General features: G+C 39.6%; 1 protein-coding gene across 2 annotated transcripts; it reads right to left on the bottom strand.

Annotated features, from left to right (window-relative positions):
• Positions 1–2,142: 2,142 nt before the first annotated feature.
• On the bottom strand, positions 2,143–15,146 carry LOC138166137 (flavin-containing monooxygenase 5-like). 2 transcript variants are annotated; one of them, XM_069094542.1, is made up of 9 exons: positions 15,012–15,146; positions 12,411–12,599; positions 10,354–10,516; positions 8,268–8,410; positions 7,655–7,854; positions 4,758–5,113; positions 3,751–3,794; positions 3,203–3,231; positions 2,143–2,795 (listed from the first exon to the last, which is right to left on the bottom strand). In XM_069094542.1, exons 1-9 carry the CDS (start codon positions 15,144–15,146, stop codon positions 2,441–2,443), a joined length of 1,614 nt encoding a protein of 537 aa, XP_068950643.1. In that variant the 3' UTR covers positions 2,143–2,440. The 2 variants fall into 2 exon arrangements, with proteins under 2 accessions (XP_068950643.1, XP_068950642.1); XM_069094541.1 differs by lacking the exon at positions 3,203–3,231 and having other exon boundaries at positions 3,722–3,794.
• Positions 15,147–20,136: the final 4,990 nt, after the last annotated feature.

The raw sequence follows: 20,136 nt of genomic DNA, 5'->3' as shown, positions 1-20,136 counted from the left end.
TTCTATATGCAGGGGATTATGCTGAAATATAAAAATCAATAGGACATGGATTTTTTCCCTCATGGATTACAGGCCAGTATGAAATTAGGTAGTGTATATACAAATGCTTTGTAATAACAAAATATACAAATTTAAATTATTAGTATTATTGTGTTGATGATGATTATGATATCCCCAAATGCTAACAAACTGTGGACTAGTACTTAACTTGATGTGGAAATTGGGATAGTATCTATATTAGCTTGAAAGCAGGGCTGAGTTAAGCCCTTGTAAAAGATGTCTAAAATCCTAGGCAGATTAAAATTCTTGTGGATGCATGAAATTAGACTATTACGTTAATGATTGACTAATATGTTAACTATTACGTTAATTTATAAGTAAATCCACTGGTAGCTTCATAGTAACTGATTAAGAAATAGGCCTGGAATCTCTCTCTCTCTCTCTCTCTCTCTCTCTCTCTCTCTCTCTCTCTCTCTCTTTTCAAAGCAAGAGAATATTACAGGAGGTAAAATGTAGGACTGATGAAATAATTCTTCAGGTATACCAAGTATAAGATAATGAGGTCTACTTGTTAAAAAAAAGAATGCCAAAACTCTTTCATCCAAATGAGCACTGTCTCTTGACATTGTAACAAAACATCGAACCCTTATCTGAATGAAGCTACCATGGCTGAAAACATTTGGGGAAACTTCTCTTTCAGAGACTTGGTCACATTCTTTTGGATAGTCTCTCATATGCCATATCTTTAAGGGAGAAGGGGGATTGACTTGTGGTAGCAGTTCAAAGTCATTCAGGAGGCAAATCTATGCACTAAGATAATTGGGAAGTGGCATGGTCAAGTGGAAAGAATATTGAATCAACTCTATTGGCTTTTCTTCTAACTATCTCTGTGCCTTCGGGTGAAATATTCAATTTCTCTGTTTCTCAGTTCTGTCATTTATCCAATGAGGGGATCAGACTAAGTAATCACTAAGGTTGTGCCCAACTTTGACACTCTACTCTATGATCAGGCTGAGTACTATTGGTTTTGGTTTAAAATAGCAGCAACAACAACATAAAAAAACATCATAAAAAGCAGTGAGAAATGTTTTCATGTGTGACTGGTAAATAGGCTTTGAAGGCAGCTTTAAAAGAGAAATTCCAAAAATGTTTCTAGCAACAGCAACATTGTGAGAGTAAGTATATAACCTCAGAAAGGTCCCAAGAATTATATAGACATGCAAATTGTACTAGGTATATAATAACAACAAATCAAAGCCAGCCCCGGCCCAAATCAGTCACATTTGAGTCCAGATGTAAATTTGGATGCTACAGCAAGGGAAAAATATAGAAAAGATGAGAAGTCTTCAGAGGACAGCTACAGAGGTGGCCAAATGGTTGGAAAGGGGGCCTTAGGGAATCAGTTTTTAAAACAACAGTGATTCCACAGACTGTAAGAGAGAAAAGCTGGAAGAAGTCAATCTTATCATTTAAAATTTTGTCATGGCTATTAAACTGTGGGGACAGGGACTACCCTCTCTATCCTTATTCTTTACATAGCAAAGGGAAAAGAGTCTCAAATGCAGTCCTGATGGACTGGAGAGAGAAATGAGCAAGAATTTCCTGACCTTCAGTAGTTTCTGAGATGGTGGGAATGTAGTAAAATGGTTCTCAGTTCTTTGATCCTAGAAAAGTTTGATTTTATTTCACTGGGTGTATTTTTTTTTACACAAGCACAATCTGCTTTAGTGTTCCCCCATAAACTATTTGTTTCTATCTCACTTAAGTTCTGTTCCTGAGCTAGTACATTTGCACTTCTGGTCAGTAGGCATCTAAGAAGATAATAAGTGCTTAGGGGTGGCCAGGTAGCACAGCTAGTAAGAGCACTGGCCCCAGTGTCAGGATGACCTGGGGGATCGAATCCTGGGCTCAGACACTTAACACCCACCCAGAAACACCTGGCCATGTAACCTTGAGCAAGTTACTTAACCCCAATTGCTTAGGGGCTTCCAGGTGGCTCAGCAAGTAAGAGCACCGGCCCCAGTGTCGGGATCACCTGGGATTGAATCTGGGCTCAGATACTTAACACCCACCCAGAAACACCTGGCCATGTAACCTTTAGCAAGTTACTTAACCCCAATTGCTTAAAAAAAATAAGTGCTTAAAGGTTGGATTAACTGTGAATCTCTCAGATTGGGGACCAGGGCTTGCCAAAGAAGATGAACATTTGTCTGGCAGATCAGGACTGCATTCATTTGAAGTAACTTGGTTTCCCTTTCCCAAATTAGCTACATGCTATGGGGAAAATCAGCATCCCTCTGCCTTTTGGTATTTACCTCTATGATGGGGTGAGAAAAAGTACTAGGAATAAGAAGAAGCTGGTAAAAAGGAGTTCCAGGCACACTGGATATATGTGACTTTGAAATCTCAGCTGGGACTTTTCTAGGAGAGATCACTCAAGTTACAAATAAACAAAAACTACCATGAAAAATGCCAAGAACCACAGAGTTTCCAAAAACAGGAAGCCCAAAGAACTAGGGTTTTCATCTGTGTTGTTGGGAGGATTCCTGGTCTTTGTTGCTTTGATGATCCTTTTTCTCTGGGATAGGATAGCCTCCCGGGCTCGATCCCACTTCCCTGGCCCCATGAGGCGGAATTGGATTGGTGTACATGGACCAAAGAAGACCTCCCAAGCCAGTTTTGGATCTCTGAGGAATAGGGACAGCACGTTGGGCTTGACTCCAGAGAAGCTTGAAATTTCATCCATGTACTCTATATATTGTACTTGCAAGTTGATGTGTTGAGTAGGCACATACCTAGAGACAGAAGGGAGGAAAATAGGAAGCCCATCAGTGGGTAAGCTTGACACCAACATTTGGGTTTTCCTTTTAAAAAGAGACTTTAGCACTCTGCCTAGAAACACTGAATTTTAGAGCTTGAAGCATCTAGAGAGAGTCTACTCTCAATCCCCTCATTTTGAAGAAGTATAAACAGAAATACAGAGAAGTAAAGTGAAAGTCATACAGCCCAACAGTGGCAGAGCTGGCATTAACTCCCAGGTTTCTCAACTCCTAAATATAGGGCTCTTTCCACTTTACTACACCCTTTGGTGTATTAAAATTTATAATGGCCAGGATAGAATGAGAAAAACATAATACGGTCTCTACAGAGGCTAAAGAATGTTATGTCTCTTTTCTTCATTTGTATCCCTTTGCAAATTCACCTTTTCTCACTTGTTGAGTTATTCCAGTTGTGTCCAACTTTTCATGACCCCATCTGGGGTTTTCTTGGCAAAGATACTGGGACAGTTTGCCATTTCCTTCTCTAGTTCATTTTACAGCTGAGGAACCATGCTAGCTGCTACATTTTGGATTCTATTCCTGAATGAGCTTTTGATAGAATGTAAGCTCCTTGAGGGAAGAAATTGTTTTGTTTTTGTCTTTTTATCACCAGCCCATGCCGTGGTCTCAGTTACAAGTAACTACTTAATAAATGCTTATTGAGTTGTTTGTTGAATGGTTAATGATAGCTTATGTTCTATCAGTATAACCTTGGAAATGTCACTAAACCTCTCTGAGCCTCAGTTTCCCTACCTGTAAAATTAGATAGTCAGAAAGATAATTTTTGAGACTCCTTAAGCTATACATCTAACCCTAACAATAGCCCTGGGAGGCTATTGATTTCTGTCCCTAAATTCAAGTCTATGATTAGATGGATGGAGCCCTGGACAATTGGATTATACCTTTTCTCATTTTCCTTTATCTTTTGGATAACATCAGCCATCATAACATCTTCAGGAGGGAGTTTGATCAAACCTGAAAAAAGAGACAAAGGACAGATCTTTATTGTCAACTAGGAGATGGTATAATCCCTATGAATGGATGTGATGGATCATCCTTTACCATATGCCTGTATCAGGGCAAACTCAAGACTTAGCAGATAAGACTAGACTAGAATTGTGTCATGATGGAGCCTGGAGTTACCAAGGCAAAAAACAAAGCAAAACACAAAACAATAACAACAAAATCTTATAAATGCTGTCCTTTGGTTACTATGAGACATGTCAGTGAGTTACCCACAACCTCAGATCAATGCTGAACTGATTTACAAGTTTGAGCTTAGTTAGCAATGTCCTCGGTTCTGAGGGCTATCAATTAGACTCAGTTATGTCTGTAAGGGTAAGAGTCTGAGGCCAGATTTGAGCTCACAAAAATGGGTCCTCCTGTCTTCAGGCTCAGAACTCTAACTACTTCTCCACCTATCCATCCACCCCAGATTATGTAGTCACCTTCTAGGTTATATGATTGTCTCCTCTAGGGGAAAAATATGGGGTTTTTTTTAGAGGTAAAGTGGGGAGGGTTAGTTGGAGCACCCAAAGCTTGCCATTGATTAAGAACTTTCCTGGTTGTCTAAGAGTGAACCTAGGCTTCCAACCTGGGCATATGATTGTTTGGGCAGTACAATCACTAAAAGGGAGAGAAGTGGGGAAGAAACTGATGGGGTCAGACAAGAGCTGGAAGACCTTGAATCCTTGGGAGGAAATCATACTGTCCATCAACCTGACATATGCAAAGTGGGTGATGTGAGCAGATACTGGAAGCAGGAAAGGGCATTTATCTGGTTTCAGTGGCGTCAGCTCAGAGAGCAATGCCCAAGTGTTTGGGGCTGTTAGCATTGATCAAAGAACCCAAGAGTCACAACATCTGATCTGGAAGGTTCAGGAGCAGAAAGGAATGATTTCTGGATCCCTCTTTCATTGATCAAATTTTTCATCTTACCCTTAAAGACTCGAGCAGCCCCTCGGACCTGCAGCTCTGCAATTGGCATGATGGCCCCCAGCGGCTGCAGAAGGCCAATTATGGCCAGCGTTGGCTTTTCCAGAAATGGAGGAAAGACACGTTTGTAAAGGGAGACGTGGTTGTTCTTGATTTGGATGACAGATTCCTCAAGAAAGGGGAAAGAGAAGGAGTAACCCGTCGCAAAGATGACAGCATCGATATTATCTTCCTTGGTACCGTCTTCAAAGATAACAGCGGTTTCAGTAAACTCCTTCACATTTGGCTTCATAGTGATCCGGCCAGAGATGATGGCATTGGGGAGGTCATCACCCACAATGGGATACTTACTAAGGAACCTTTTAGGGGCAGATCAAGAAAACAGGGGTGAAGGCAAAGGGCTTTGATATCAGGTTTATGCAGGATCTCCGTCAAAGTGATAAGGGTGGTTCAATCATTCAGCCAAATGTATGCCAGGCCTTTCCCACTCTGTTTGTTAAAGTGTGTACTCCTCTAGGGGGCAATTATACCATTGAGCCACCAGCAAGGGTGAATTTCTGTAGCACTAGAGAAGCTTTGGGACTGGTCTACATTGACCTTTTATCACTAGAGAGAGGTAGTAAGAATGTAAGACCTGTTTTAGTTGTGACTCATCATTTCACCAGATAGGCATGGACACATCCAATTAAAGGCCCTCAGAATATCCACAATTGCTAAAGTTTAGTGGGAGAAGAATTTTTCAGTACAGTGCTAGTATCAGTCATTGGATCCTTGACATTTACTCCTTTACACTGTTCTTTCTCTGTTCATGTATGTACTTCTTATCTCCTAAATTAGATTTTAAACTTCTCTAGAATAAGAACAAGACTGCAGCTTTGTACTTATCTTTTTCTATTTTAGCATTCTGTTGTGTTATCTTGTTGTGATAGGTACTGAGTAAATAGAAATTCATTGCTTGAAAGTAGTACTGGCAGGCTAAGGAGTACTTAAAACCATGTAGACACTGTCAGTGAATTCCCAAAACTAGTGTTATTTTTAAAACACAGTTTAGAAATTGGTCCTATGTATGGAGGCAGCTAGTTGGCTCAGTGAATGGAGTACCGAGCCTGGAATCAGGAAGACCTGAGTTCAAATTGGGTCTCAGACACTTACTAACTGTGTGACCCTGGGCAAGTCACTTAACCTCTATTTGCCTTAATCCAGAGAGAAGTAATGGCAAACTACTCCAGTATCTTTGCCAAGAAAACCCCATGGGCAGTCTTAGTATGCTATGGTCCATGGGGTCACAAAAAAAAAAATGGAACAATACTAAAGAATAACAACAACATGATACATCTATGGAATGGTATCTCATTATCTAGGTAAGCTAGGTGGACCACAATAGATAGGGCAAAGAACTTGGAATCTAGAAGACTTGAGTTCAAATCCTGCTTCAGATATTTACTGTGTGACCCTGGGTGAGTCACTTAACCAGCTTTAGTTTTCTCATCTGTAAAATGGAAATAATATTAACACATTCTACCCAGGGTCATTGTGAGGATAAAATGATATAATATTTATAAAATGCTTTGAAAATTTTAAAGCGTTGTTTTCTTATGAGTGCTTCCTTCATTGGTGTAGGTTCTTTAGCATTGCATCTGCCTTACATGCCGGATGCCTTCTTCCAGATCACTTGGTATTTTGTGGCTACCAAAGGAGGGCACAAGCTACATATCAGTCATCCTTCCTTCCAATGAATGACCAGCCCTTCTCCTCCATGATGCCTTCCTTCTATATGACTTATTCTAATGTGCCTAGTGGACGGAGAGCTATTCTTGGAGAGAAGGAAGACCGCTGACAGGTTTCAAATCCTACCTATGTTTTTTGCTGCTTGTGTAACTCAGGACAAGTCACTCAAACTCTTAGTGCCTCAGGTGACAGACTATTTATTGCAGAATACTCACTTATTGTTTGTGGTACAAAAATTCATAGTTGGGGCCCTTGCCACAGGCCTCCCAGTCACCACTAAAGAATTCGAACCTTTATGTACAGTAAGAGGGATTTCTTTCCTTATGGACATGCCTAGCAAGCATTTCCTATTTCTAGAGCCTGAAAACTGTTAATTTCATTTTTTCCTCTTTCTCATATTTAATTATTTGGAAACTTTCCACTTCTGTGAAATTTCAAATTATAGTTGAAAAAGTTGCTTATTTGGACAAAAATTTCATAATTTTGAGAAAAAAAATGCATTTTTTAATTCTTAAAAGTGGTTCGTGTACCTACCCATCCCCACCAACTAAACTAAAATTTAGGTTTGGAAGAGAGCTTATGTATCCTCAAGTACAATCTCTCATACAATAAGGAATTCTGTCTGTAGCATTTATGACTAGAGGTGCAATTAGGAATCCTGTCACCTAGTGTCAAATCAGATAGTGGTGGGGAGCCTGATAAGGGCCACATGGGGTGGCAATTTAGACAGGGCCCAGGAAAGACACTTCAACCTGGGATGCAGATGTGTCAGGGGAGTGAGTGTCCCATCACGCTTTCCCCGCCCTTGATCTTTACTGCCCACAATCTCACACCACTTCCCTTTCATGCCTCCTCCCACCCTCACTACCAATAAAATCTCTATAGGTATAGGCTAGCATAAGGCAGAGAAGTACAGAGATGTTGATGAGGTATTCAGACAGTTGTCTTCAGGTTGCAATGTTGGGAAAATAATAGCTCCCTGAGTAATGTTGATGCCTGGTGGTTCTGTCCCTGACAAAATAAAAACTTCTGAATTGAAACTTCAGCCTCTAGAAGCCAGACTTTCAGAGGATTCAGAGAAATTAAAAACCTGGAAAATAATTGATCTACTACTCCATTTCCATTTAACATGTCTTTTCTGGAAAATAGCATTTTAGAATGATAGTCCATACCTGTGGGAAGGCTTCAGGCCATAGTTTGCATGGTTGAATCTTGAATTCAGTTTGTTTTCTCCCCACCTATTCAGTAGGCACAAGGGGGTAAGATGGCGGATGATATTTTTGAATCGAGTAAAGTATGTAACATCCAGTGGGAAGCCATTATCCGAAACACGATTGAGCACCCACGATCCTGACCTGGTGCTGAGGAAAATCTTTTTCAAAGGGCAAAAAATTTCAGGTTAGGTCAACCAGATCTCAATGAATTATTCTTGCAAATGGGGATAGAAGCATGGGATAAGAAGGTTTCATTTTGGGTCAAGCTACCTTCTAGCCCTTCAGAGAACACAATGGGTTAGGGAATGGAGATGGGGAAGAAAGCGGAAAATCAGGTAAGAGATAGACCACGAGTAGTTCATTATTTGAGGCTTTGGGGTTTGATAGTATGTAATGTTCACCTGCACCTTAGCTATGTTGAGGGGAGATAGGGAGGGAGAGGACTAAAACTGAAATGTAAAATGTGTCATAAAAGATGACAGGATAGAAATTTCCAATAATCTCTGAATTGTAGAGCACTTAATAGGTCTTTGAAAGAGCAACCCCAGTGGGAAGTTGGAATAAATTGAACCTTTTTCACAGCATGGCTGAGGTCCACAGTGATATCTGCTCCGGAGTTGCCCAGGCCAATCATAACCACTCTTTTGTCTATGAAATTTTCAGGCTGTTTATATTTCCAGCTGTGCAAGATTTGCCCTTTAAATTTCCTTATACCTGTAAGGATGAAAACCAACAATAAAAGACCTTATGATCCTATCTCATTATGGAGTGAAGACTCTCCAGGGCATAGATTTTCCCCAAACCAGAAATCACAAATGTCATATTCCAGCACCAGATATATTCTTTATAAATATTCATGCTGTTTTTAGAATTGACTTTGAGGGAGTCATCGAGGCCTGAGCTCTAGTCTCATCTTCACGACTGAATGGATACATGACCTTGAGTAAGTCATACATTAGTGATGCTGTTTCTTACCCCACATCCCCTTCCAGGCACCGTGTTCAACCAATCAATAAGTGAGCATTTAATAAACACCTGCTATGTGCCAGGCCCCATATTAAGCCCTGGGGCCAGATGGGATATGAAGAAAGACAACATATAAAAACAAAGCACATGCAAGATAATACAGAGAGATCTAAAATAAAGTGCTAGGGTCATGGGATCATATATCACGAAAGGAGCTAAGCGGTGCAGTAGACTGAGTGCTGGGCTTGGAGTCAGGAATATCTGAGTTCAAATTCTGACTCGCTCAACCCTGAGCAAGTCACTTAGCCTCTGTCTGCCTCAGTTTCCTCATCTGTAAAATGGGGATAATAATAACACCAACTTCCCAGGGTTGTTGTAAGTCTCAAATGAGATACTAATTCTCAAATGTTTAGCCCCATGCCTGGTACATAGTAAGTGCTATATAAAAGTTAGCTGTTGTTATTATTATGTATCTAGAAGAGCCTCAGAAGTCCATCCATATTAGGTCATTTGAAAAGGAAAGGCATTCATAGCTGGAGGGGGCTCACTGGGAAAGACTGTTGCAGAAAGTGAGATTTGAACTGAATCTTAAAGGAAGAAAAGGAAACTCAGAAGTCAAGAACAGGTCTAATTCTGCCTTTAATTAACACTCCCTAAGAAAATTTGGGCAAATCACTTCCCATTACTTGGTGTCAGTTTCCCTGTCTGTAAAACGAGGGGGTTGAACCAGATAACTAGTGAGGTTCCTCTAGATACATGATCCCATGACCTTAACACTTAATTTTAGACCTCTCTAAAGCACAATCCTATATTATTGCATATATATGTATATTATCTACTTCTTTCTTTCTTTCTTTCTTTCTTTCTTTCTTTCTTTCTTTCTTTCTTTCTTTCTTTCTTTCTTTCTTTCTTTCTTTCTTCCTTCCTTCCTTTCTTTCTTCCTTCCTTTCTTTTTCTTTCTTCCTTCCTTCCTTTCTTTTTCTTTCTTCCTTCCTTTCTTTTTCTTTCTTCCTTTCTTTTTCTTTCTTTCTTTCTTTTTCTTTCTTTCTTCCTTCCTTTCTTTTTCTTTCTTTCTTCCTTCCTTTCTTTTTCTTTCTTTCTTCCTTCCTTCCTTTCTTCCTTCCTTTCTTTCTTCCTTCCTTTCTTCCTTTCTTTCTTCCTTCCTTTCTTTCTTCCTTTCTTTCTTTCTTCCTTTCTTTCTTCCTTCCTTCCCTTCTTCCTTTCTTTCTTTCTTCCTTCCTTCCTTCCTTCCTTCCTTCCTTCCTTCCTTCCTTCCTTCCTTCCTTCTTTCCTTCCTTCCTTCCTTCCTTCCTTCCTTCCTTCCTTCCTTCCTTCCTTGGAACTAGGGTTAAGTGACTTGCCCAGGGTCACATAGCTAGTATGTATCTGAGGCTGGATTTTAACTCCATTTCTCCTCACTCAGGCAAGTGCTCTATCCACTATGCCACCTAGCTACCCCAGAACACTGCATTTCCAAACAAAAAGAATCAATTGAATGAATGGGAGATTTGTCTTTGTACCAGTCCTGTGTTTGTTGGTTGCCTTAAAGATCAAGCTTAATGATAATTCAAATGTATTTTTCCTCACAAGACAAATGTGATAGTTTATCCTGTAGTTTTAATGATCCTTTTTCCTTTAAAATTGAAAACATGCAGGCTTGTAAAAGACAACATTCCCTACAGATAACTCGCCTGGAAAAAATGATAGTGGTAGGTAAGGTTCGACATGATGACCGGTGCAAACCAAAACAGCATCAAAGACAGATGACTTCTTCTCTCCGGAAGATTCAGTGATGATATTCCATTGACCAGTGAGAGAGAAATCTGGTTGTTTTGTTACACTGAGGACAGTGGTCTGAAAGAAAGCAGAGAAAATCTAAGTGAGGAGAAAGATGCATTGATCCTGGGCTAGGAAGAGAACTAGTCTGAGGCTAGATTTGAACTCAGGTCTTCCTGTCTGTGATAGTAATGGAACATAAAGATTCCCCTGTATTGGCTTGGTTTTCAAATTGATTGTGTTAAAACCCAGAGCTTGTTAATCCCACCTGTGGGATGGACTTGTTGATGTGAAAAGAGAGTCCTGAACTGGGAGGAGCTGGTGACGTAGATTTGGGAGAGACAAGAGAGAGGAAGAAGAACTTTTTGGAAGCAGCACCTCCTGGAGGCAGAGAGAGACTGAGAGAATTGCTGGGGGCCGCTTTGAATTGCCCTGGACTTTTGAGACCTGCCCCCCGAGCTGCCGAGGACTGAGGAGACATGGCTGTTTTGCTGGTACTTTGTCTGTCTGTTTTGATGTTGTTTTGCCAGATTTGTCCACTGGTGAAAGACAGTCCTGTTGAAGAAGTCCTGGAACCTGGCTGTTGGCTAAGAAGCCCTGAGACTGTCCTGCAGACAGAGAGTGAATACTGTCCACTGGTGAAGGACAGTGCTGTTGTTGCAGGGGTCTGGAGACTGTCCTCCAGACAGAGTGAATACTGTCCACTGGTGAAGGACAGTGCTGTTGTTGCAGGGGTCTGGGAACCTTTCTGTTGGTTCAGAAGCCCTGAAGAAGGATTTTCTTGTTGTATGTTTACAGAAATCCTGGGAGAGGGTTTTGCTAATGTTTTCAGGGGTTCTAGGACTGTTCTACAGACAGAGGATGAATTAATGAAGGGACTGGCAATGTATCTTGTGGCCTTGCTAAGCCTTGTCTCCCCAGGAACTAAGATTGCTGAGAACTTGCCTCCTGTCAAGATGAAGAAAAGACCTCCATTTGGGTATTAAGTGTTGTGCTTAAACTAGATGTAACTCTGGGGTAGATTCAATTGTGATCCAGGGCTGGGGACCTTTGACCTTTTTGTGTTCTATGGTTGAACAAATGAATGTACTTTACTTAGATTGGAAACTAATCTCCATTTGAGAAGAGGGGCTTTGTGGTGGACTAAATGAAGGTACAGCCTAGGGGTGGAGTAGTATTTAGAACAGGGACTTTGTAATTGATTGAATGATTGGAAGATCCTGGGGTGGGGTAGTACTTGGAGATTATTTAATCACACTTAGTAAATGCTGTATTTTGAATGATGTCATGTTTTGATCTTCTCTGTTCTTGGTTTGTCACTGAATAAAATGGAGAGCACCTATGCTGGTATTCTGAACCTTGGGAAGTTGCCTTTCCATGGCATTACATTACACTGTCTTCAGGCCCAGTGCTTTGTCCACTGCAACACTTAGCTGCCTAAGAAGTATTAGTCCTTACTCTATGCAAGGCAATATGCTAGGCCTTGGAGAATACGAAGACCAAACATGAAACACATACACAAAAAAAAAAAAACCCTTGCAACAGTCCATACCCTCAAGAGGCTTATATTCTACTAGGGAATTACACATGTAAACAGGTAAAAATAGACATGATAACTTGAAGAGAGGGGGAGAATGCTAACAATGATGCAGATTAGAAAAGCCTTCCTTTAAGACCTGGCACATAAACTGAGTTTTAAATGAATCTAGAATTCTAAGAAATAGAAATAAGGAAACGCATATTCTAGGCATGAGAATCAGCCTGTGCAAAATCAAGGAGTCTGGAGTTAGAAAGCCCAAGTTCAGAGAAGAGCCAGAAAGCAAACTTTGCAGGGATGTAGACCATGTCGAGTGAAGTAATGGGCAAAAAGCCCACAGAAGTAAGCATGAGCCGAATTATGAAGGACTTTAGAGGTAAAGCTGAGGAGTTGGTACTTTTCCCTATAGACAATTCAATGTTCCCAATGCCTTACCTTAAAGCAAATATATGGCAGCAGTCCAAAGTGCTTGGCATATGCCCGGAAGTAATCCATGACTTGGCTATTGTGCATGTAGTTGGGATAATCTTCTGGGATGGGGAAATCACTAAAGGCCATCATCTCCTTAGATGTGTTAATCGTCAGGGATTTATATATGCTGGCCCTTCCCTCCATAGTTTCATCCTTCAGGAAGCAAGCAAGTCAAAACTGTTTAGGTTGGTCATCCAAGATTAAATCCATAAATCTCACAAATCCTTGGTTTCTTATATGGCATAGGCAAGAGACCACTCTCAGCTCTCTGATCCCCAAAGGAGCATTAAATTCTCGTGAAAAGTGTCTTCGACCCCAGGTGTAGGAAGGTAAGTAAGTACCTCTTTGCAAGTGACTTTGGTTTAGTTTGAGATTAACACCAAGGGATTTATTTTTTTTTCCTTGAGAGCCCTTTACTATGCCTCTCCTTTCCAGCCAATATCTTGACAAATGAAAATCCTTTTAAATAACTAACATACACTATTTTAACACAATTTAATATCTTATTCAATTATATAATTAATACTATTTTACTTTATCTACTACCTCTTTATACTTCAAAATTAATTTATGATGGTTGTTTAGTGAAGAGAGTTTTGCATGGAGAATCAAGACTTCTAGATGCTAACCAACTGTGTGACAATGGACAAGTCACATAACATCACTGGCTCTCAGTTTCCTCATCTGTAAAATGGATTTATAATGCCAATCTTATCTACTTCATAGGGTTGTTGTGAAGATTAAGTGAAAAGATAAGAATTACAGTGCTTATGAAAACTGAAAGCACTTTTAAAAGTACTTTTATTAGCCTTAGGAATTTACAAGTCAATCTTTCTGTAGAAAGGGGATTTTTTTTTTTATTACATTTTTGTCATAGTTCCTGTCTCTGTTGTAATGAATGTGGTCAGGGGCCATAAAAATGAACACTGTCTCACTTTGCAGAGAAATTAAAGGCAAACTGGGAGAGTGAAAAAGTGATGGGAAAAGTGGATGTATGGGTGATATAGAAGTACATTTAAGAGGATGGTTTGGGGGCTGGAGGCTGATATATGAACATAGGATGCAGTAAATCAGAGATATTTGTCCTGGAGAAGTCTCAGTAGCAGTGGTGGTGGTAGAGGGACATAAGAACTGACTTGAAATATTTGAGGGGCTGTCTTATGTAATAAGTACTGGATATGTTCTGGTTGATCCCGGAAGACAGAAATAGCAGCAGTGATTAGAAGCAAAAAGGTAGATTTAAGTGTGGTATTAAAAAAAATGACAACAACAAAAACCAAACAAAAAACACAACTTCCTAACAACTGGAGGTATTCAAAAGTAGAATGGGCTGTCTTGGCACATAGTGTATTCTGTGCTATTGAATAAAGGTCACCCTGAGTGACCACTTGTTAGGAATGTTGTTGAAGAGATGCTTATTCAGGTACAAATAGGACTAAGTGACGGCATTGGTCTCTTCTAATTCTGAAGTTCTGATTATTACTAGGAAACAGGGGAAGGGGTCACATACCAACCAGTTAGCAGAATAATGGTTTTATGTAAACTTCTTCAACCCCAAAATTTTAAAAGAAAGAAAATAGGGTGAGATACAAAATAATTATAGCTGATTCCTCAAAATAAGAAGATAGAACCCTTGGAGCATGGCAAGACCCCCCATAAATGAATGCCCAAGAACTTTAATACTCAGGTCACTCAATCAGCATTCACACCTACCCAAGGTAAAAATCACAAGCAAATTTGCAGGCTTATGCCTGGGATCTTGGACTCAGGGTAGGGGATTTTATAACGTGATCACAAATTAAAAAAAAAAAAACTAGAGCCTAAAAGGTACTAATTTATTATTTTTTTAGATTGGAAAACCTTTGTAACATGATATGGTTTTTATCATTTATTCTATTTTCATGGCTTGTTACAAAATATTCTGCTATGTAGTTCAGTTTATTTGGGCAGCAAGGATAGAATTCTGGACTTACTACCTTTTTTTATCTTGATCAATCTTAAATTCTATTTCAAGAAGGAAACCGAAGGCAGTGAGATAAAGTGGAAAGGTTTGAAGTGAAAATGCCAATACGACTCTATTATTTAATACCTGTGTGAATATGGGCAAGGCCCACATTAGCTTCTCTGGATCTCAGTTTCCTCATCTCTAAAATGAGGATTTTGTAATAGATGACCTGTAAGGTTACTTCTAGTTCTACATTCAATAAATGGAAGGCTGGTTCTTTAGGAATTGAAAAAAAAATAGGGATAATAGGGTTTAAAAGTGTTTAGAGATTTTCTAGGTCAGCACCCTCATTTAATAGATGAGGAAACTGAGACCCAGAGAGGTTAAATGATTTGCCCAAGGTCACACAGGAAACAAACAGATCAGAACTCAGATCTTTGGACTCCAAATCTAATATCCTTTTTATTATCCTATGATTTCCCACCCAGTTCTACATTTCAGTAAAAAATAGATTTTTTAATCAAATTCCATCAGTTACATTACCAGTACTTTTTGACCTTAACAAACAAAACAGCAATCTTTTTAAAAAAAAACAGACCTAGATAGGAAATATTCCTTACCTGAAATTTCCAGAGTCCTCCAATATCATCATTCTGCTCAAAACAGGTGGGCTCAAGCCCCTCATCCAGACAACACTTAATGGCAGGGAGGCCACAGGAGCCAGCACCAATGATTGCAACTCTCTTTACCATCATCTCCTATGTCAGGGCAAAAGCAGACAAGTCTTCTGATACTCCTTCAGTGGCAGGGGATCTTTGGTCCCTGGTTTCTACCTAACAGAGTTCTTTCTGGCAAGAAGAGGGTGTAAAGCAGTTCATATATTAGTATTTTTTTTTAAAGCAATCCGGGTTAAGTAACTTGCTCAAGGTTACATGGCCAGTTATTTCTGGGTGTGGTGCTAAGTATCAGAGCCTGGATTCAATCCCAGGTCATCCTGACTCTGGGGCCGGTGCTCTTACTCACTGCGCCACCTGGCCACCCCCATATATTAGTATTGCTGAAATGGGAGGATGAACACAAAAATATCATCCAGGTACTATGCTGTCCTTCTGGCAAGAAGATGTGTTAGCTTCTTGAGAACTCAGATGATTCTGATGTAGTTATCATGTGTTATTGGGTACTAGTGTCTTATTTCCCTATCAGACTGCGGATCCATGGGAGAAAGTACTATATCTTATATGGACTTTGTATCTCCCCCAGTTCACCAATGACTGTCTAGTACATAGTAAGTTCTTGACAAATGACTAGAATGTAAAATTCCCAATAGAATATAAGTCCTTTCAGGGCAAGGACTATTTAATTATTGCCTTCACATTTCCAGTGCCTAGTACTATGTAAGGCATGTGGTGGTATGCTGAACTAATAGTGACTTGAATATTGTTGATAGTTTAGAGTTATATTCTGATTGATAGAGTTGCCTATATAAATTACCAGTTTTCAAAGAAAAAAAATACACAAAAATGAGAGCAGAGAGAATTTAATCTTTTAGCAATTTGGAAAGCATGATTCAAGATCTCCTAAAGCCTCAGCATTATCAGTTCTCACTGATAGTGATTGAATTGTTATTGAATTTAAAATGCTTGTTGAATGCATTAAGCCTGCATTCATACATTTTAATGTTCATTTACAAGTTGCTTAGAGCATCAAAGAAAATTCCCCTTTATTTGCAAAATATGCTGACCCACCAAATTTCTTATTCAATCATATGCTGAGGAACCTCACACCAGCCATCTCTCACTATTTTGTTCATCTCACCTCCTTCCTCCTTCCCTCACCCTTTTTGCTCATATCTGTATCCCTTTATCGATGGTACCTAGCACAGAGTAAGCATTTCTTAAATGATTGTTGACTTGACCACATTGCAGTAAGTGGGGAAGATCTGAAAAAAAAAATTTCTGTGTCACTCTTGCACTGAATTCTCTATCTACTGCCTATCAGATTGAGTCAGGAAGGACTTTGCATCACTTTGTGAAAGTCTTTCCCCTTTCAGTGTACTTGGATTTGGGCACCTTGGGTTCAAATTTCTTCTTCTATATGTAGAATATAGAAAGTAGAACATTAGCATGTTACTCTAGTGTGACTCTTGCAACGACGAACCAACCCTATCACAACTACATAGTTACAACATATTAAAGCAAGAGCCTTCCAATTTTCTCAGCAATTGTACAATATCATCATTCTATGGCACTTAGAGCAAATGGCAACTCGCATCTTTGCTAGGGCATCAATTGATGAACTGGGCAGGGGAAGATTTCTATGTTATCATTTTTGGAAGTGATGAGGGATGGCTCCCTCTAGGTTCAGCAGGAACTCTGACCTTTTCTAAGACCAGAAAACCTGCAATAGCATCTGGAAAGAATTCAAGGTCTCAGGCTTAATTGGAGTCAGAGTTGTAGAAGTTTGTTTTTACGCTTCTATAAGAAGCGGGCATGAGTCCTTTAGGGGACCTGCAAGTGAGAGGGGTACATGCTTTTACTTTTAAAGGGTAGGGCTGCCATTGTCAGGGCTGACCAGATGGAGGGAAGGGACCTCAGTGCATAGATAAAGGTTAGAGCCGACTGAGAGGAACTTGTGACTTTAGTGCATAGATAGTTTAGATGAGATTTGGGCCAGATGGGAGGAGACATTTATTAATTAATTTATTAATTAAGAGATTAAGTAAGAACAAAGGAGTCACAAGGTGTTGCCTAGGCAGTGCAGATGGGGGAAGAAGCAGAGCCTGAGGCTGGGAAAGGGATTTCACAGATTACAATTTTACAATACAAATTGCAGTTACAACTGCATAGACTGGTTTTACAAATTGGTTTCACAAATTGACCTAGACCCCAGGTACCCCATCAGAAGGATGGATGATGGGAAATGTTACTTTGACTACTATCTTGCATTCTATCAAACTGAAATTCCTTAATAGTATGTACTTCTGTGCTTTACTAGTACAGTGAGAAATGATAATGCAGAGGCAATAGGAGATCTTGAATCCTGCTTTCTGAATTGCTAAAAGATTAAATTCTGTCTGCTCTAATTTTTATGTAAAGTAGGTTTAGTGATTTGCCCAAGGTCACATAGCTAGTAAGTGTTTGAGGCAGGATTGAATCTAGAGTGTGGAGAACTTTGCCCTAAGCAACAACAATCATAAACAACAACAGTAATAAACAGCAACAATAAGTAATAAAAGCAACCATAGTAATAAACAAAGGAAAGGACTCCAATGAACTCTAGTTAGACAATCTAGATAAGTCCCTCCTAGTCGACCAAAGAAAATAGGAGGAAGGAAAAGTGAGAAGTAGAGTTTTTGTTCTTTTAAAAGCAATTGAGCAAAGGAGGGAAAAGTCCATCTTATTTTTAAAAATGCCCAATGCACCCCTATTAGGCATTCCATCACCTAACAAGCCAGGGAGCTGGGACCATTTTTAAGAGCAGTGATGGGGAGGCAGGGAACACTCACCAAGAGAATTTTTGGAACCTCACCACAGGGCAGACTTCAGAAAGGATCTTCCACGTTACTGCAGTCACTGGTGAATAGGTAGGAGATGAGGATTTTGTGGATGCTTCTAACTCAGATTCTATCAATTATATGATAGCAAATGTGACAGGGATTTCTTCTCTGCCTTCTTCTGGAGATCTTAGTCTCTGAGTCTAATAGGTAGGCTTCCCTTTAAGTATTCTAACCCAGGATTGGGCTGTGCCATCCCTCACCCCCTGCATTTGGGGAAGATTTATGAATGTAATTCTGTTTTCCTCAGGATGTACCCTCCTTATCTTTTATTTCTCCAAAACAAACCCCACAGATTATCTCCTCCTTTTCCCAAAATGTGACTAGTACCAATTCATTTTACTATCTCCCTAGAGAATTCCAGGTAATGTGATCTGTTCCATTTCATTTTAAATTATCACTGAAATTTGGAAATTCAGGGAGTTGCTTGCTCAACAAAGGGGAAAAAAACACACTGCATCTTTTCTTTCTTTGTACCAAAGCAAGCATTGTTCAGTCATTTTCAGTCACGTCTGACTCCTTGTGACCCCATTTAGGGTTTTCTTGGTGAACATAGTGGAATGGTTTGCCATTTCCTGCTCTAGTTCATTTTATAGGCAAGGAACCTGAAGCAAACAGGGTGAAGTGACTTGCTCAGGGTCACACAGCTAGTAAGTGTCTGGGGTCAGATTTGAACTCAGAAAGAAGAGTCTTTCTGACTCCAGGCCTGGCATTTTGTTCGCTGTAATCCCTAGATACCCTAAAAGCAAACATAAGAACAGCTTTGTAAATAGTGAGACCAGTGATTCAGAAAGGTCAGAACCAGAGCTTAGTGAGAGATGGTTAGACAGACCAAGGGTTTCAAGCACCTGAAGACTTAGCAGAGCCACCAGGGTCAAACAAATGCTCAATAAAGGTTCCAAAAAACAAACAAAACAAACAAACTGTACTTTATAAATTCACTTTCCCAGACTAATTGATCTACTAAGTATTCCCCAGTCCAAGATATCCATCTCCCATCTCCAGGTTTTTACATGTCAGTCAATCCATCAACAAGCATTTCTTAAGAGCTTGCTGTGTACCATGCAGTACCCTGAGTGCAATCGAAGGATGTGTGAGAAATACATGTAAGGAACAGATTCCATTGTGGCATAGTGTTGTGCGACTGTCAATTTCAAGTACACTTGGATCATGTGTAATCATCTTTTTATTATACTGTGTTACAGAAATGCTTGTTTTGTTCCCTGAATTGAAAATAAAATAAATTTTTAAAAATTAGTGAGGAGAGCGACCTTGTTTTAAATCAGGGATACTCTGTGGTCTTGGCTCTCAAAGAACTCACATTCTAATGGGAGGAATGATATGCAAATCATTATGAATAAAAAAGATATACACAGTGCAAATGAGAGGTAATCTGAGAGGTTGTATGTGGCATGAATGCTCTCTTCACCTCTTACATTCCTCTTGGCATCCTTGGCTTCTTTCAGTATGCCAGGAAATACCTCCATTGCTAGGTTTTTCCTGATTCTCTGAGTTATTAACATTTTCATATACTATGTATTTGTTCATTTGTATACATATCATCTCTCACCCCAGTTAAATGTAAACTTCTTGAGAGCAAGCTTTTTTATGTGTTTTGTATCTCTACTATAGCATAGTATTTTGCATGCAATAGGAGCTTAATAGATGTTGAATTGATGAGATTCTTTCAGTAGACAATAGGTAGAGATCCAGGCAGGTAAGTGAGGTTGGTTGGTATCAAAATCTGACAGCAAATAGAAAACTAGCCATAGAAACTGGGGCTAAAGAACAGATCATTAAGCCCTGGGAAAGACATAGGCTGGAGTATAAGGAAGGACCCCATTTCCAGAGGTACAGAGGAGAAAACCATGGCAGGAACTCAGGGACAAGAAAAAGATAGGGCATTAGATAAAGATATAGTCACAGAAATAACGAGGTGGCTTAATGATAGAAACATACATCTCGTGTCAGGAAGACCAGTAGTTTGAATGCTATCAAAAAACACTAAATAGCTTTTGGACCATGAGTAAGTCACTGTACCTTCTTCATCCTCATTTTCCTCATCTCTAAAATGAGAGTTGCACTTTGCAGCCTTCAGGGTCCCTTCCAACTCTAACACTATGATCCTATGAATATACTCAATTATTTAAACTGAGATAGGAAGTCAGAGAATAACCATCAGCAGACTATGA

Source organism: Petaurus breviceps, unplaced genomic scaffold (genome assembly GCF_028583685.1).
Source record: "Petaurus breviceps papuanus isolate PSGF00001 unplaced genomic scaffold, PetGlider_PUasm1.0 220, whole genome shotgun sequence".
In the NCBI taxonomy this organism is placed as follows: domain Eukaryota; kingdom Metazoa; phylum Chordata; class Mammalia; order Diprotodontia; family Petauridae; genus Petaurus; species Petaurus breviceps.
This window is presented reverse-complemented; position numbering and strand designations above follow the sequence as displayed.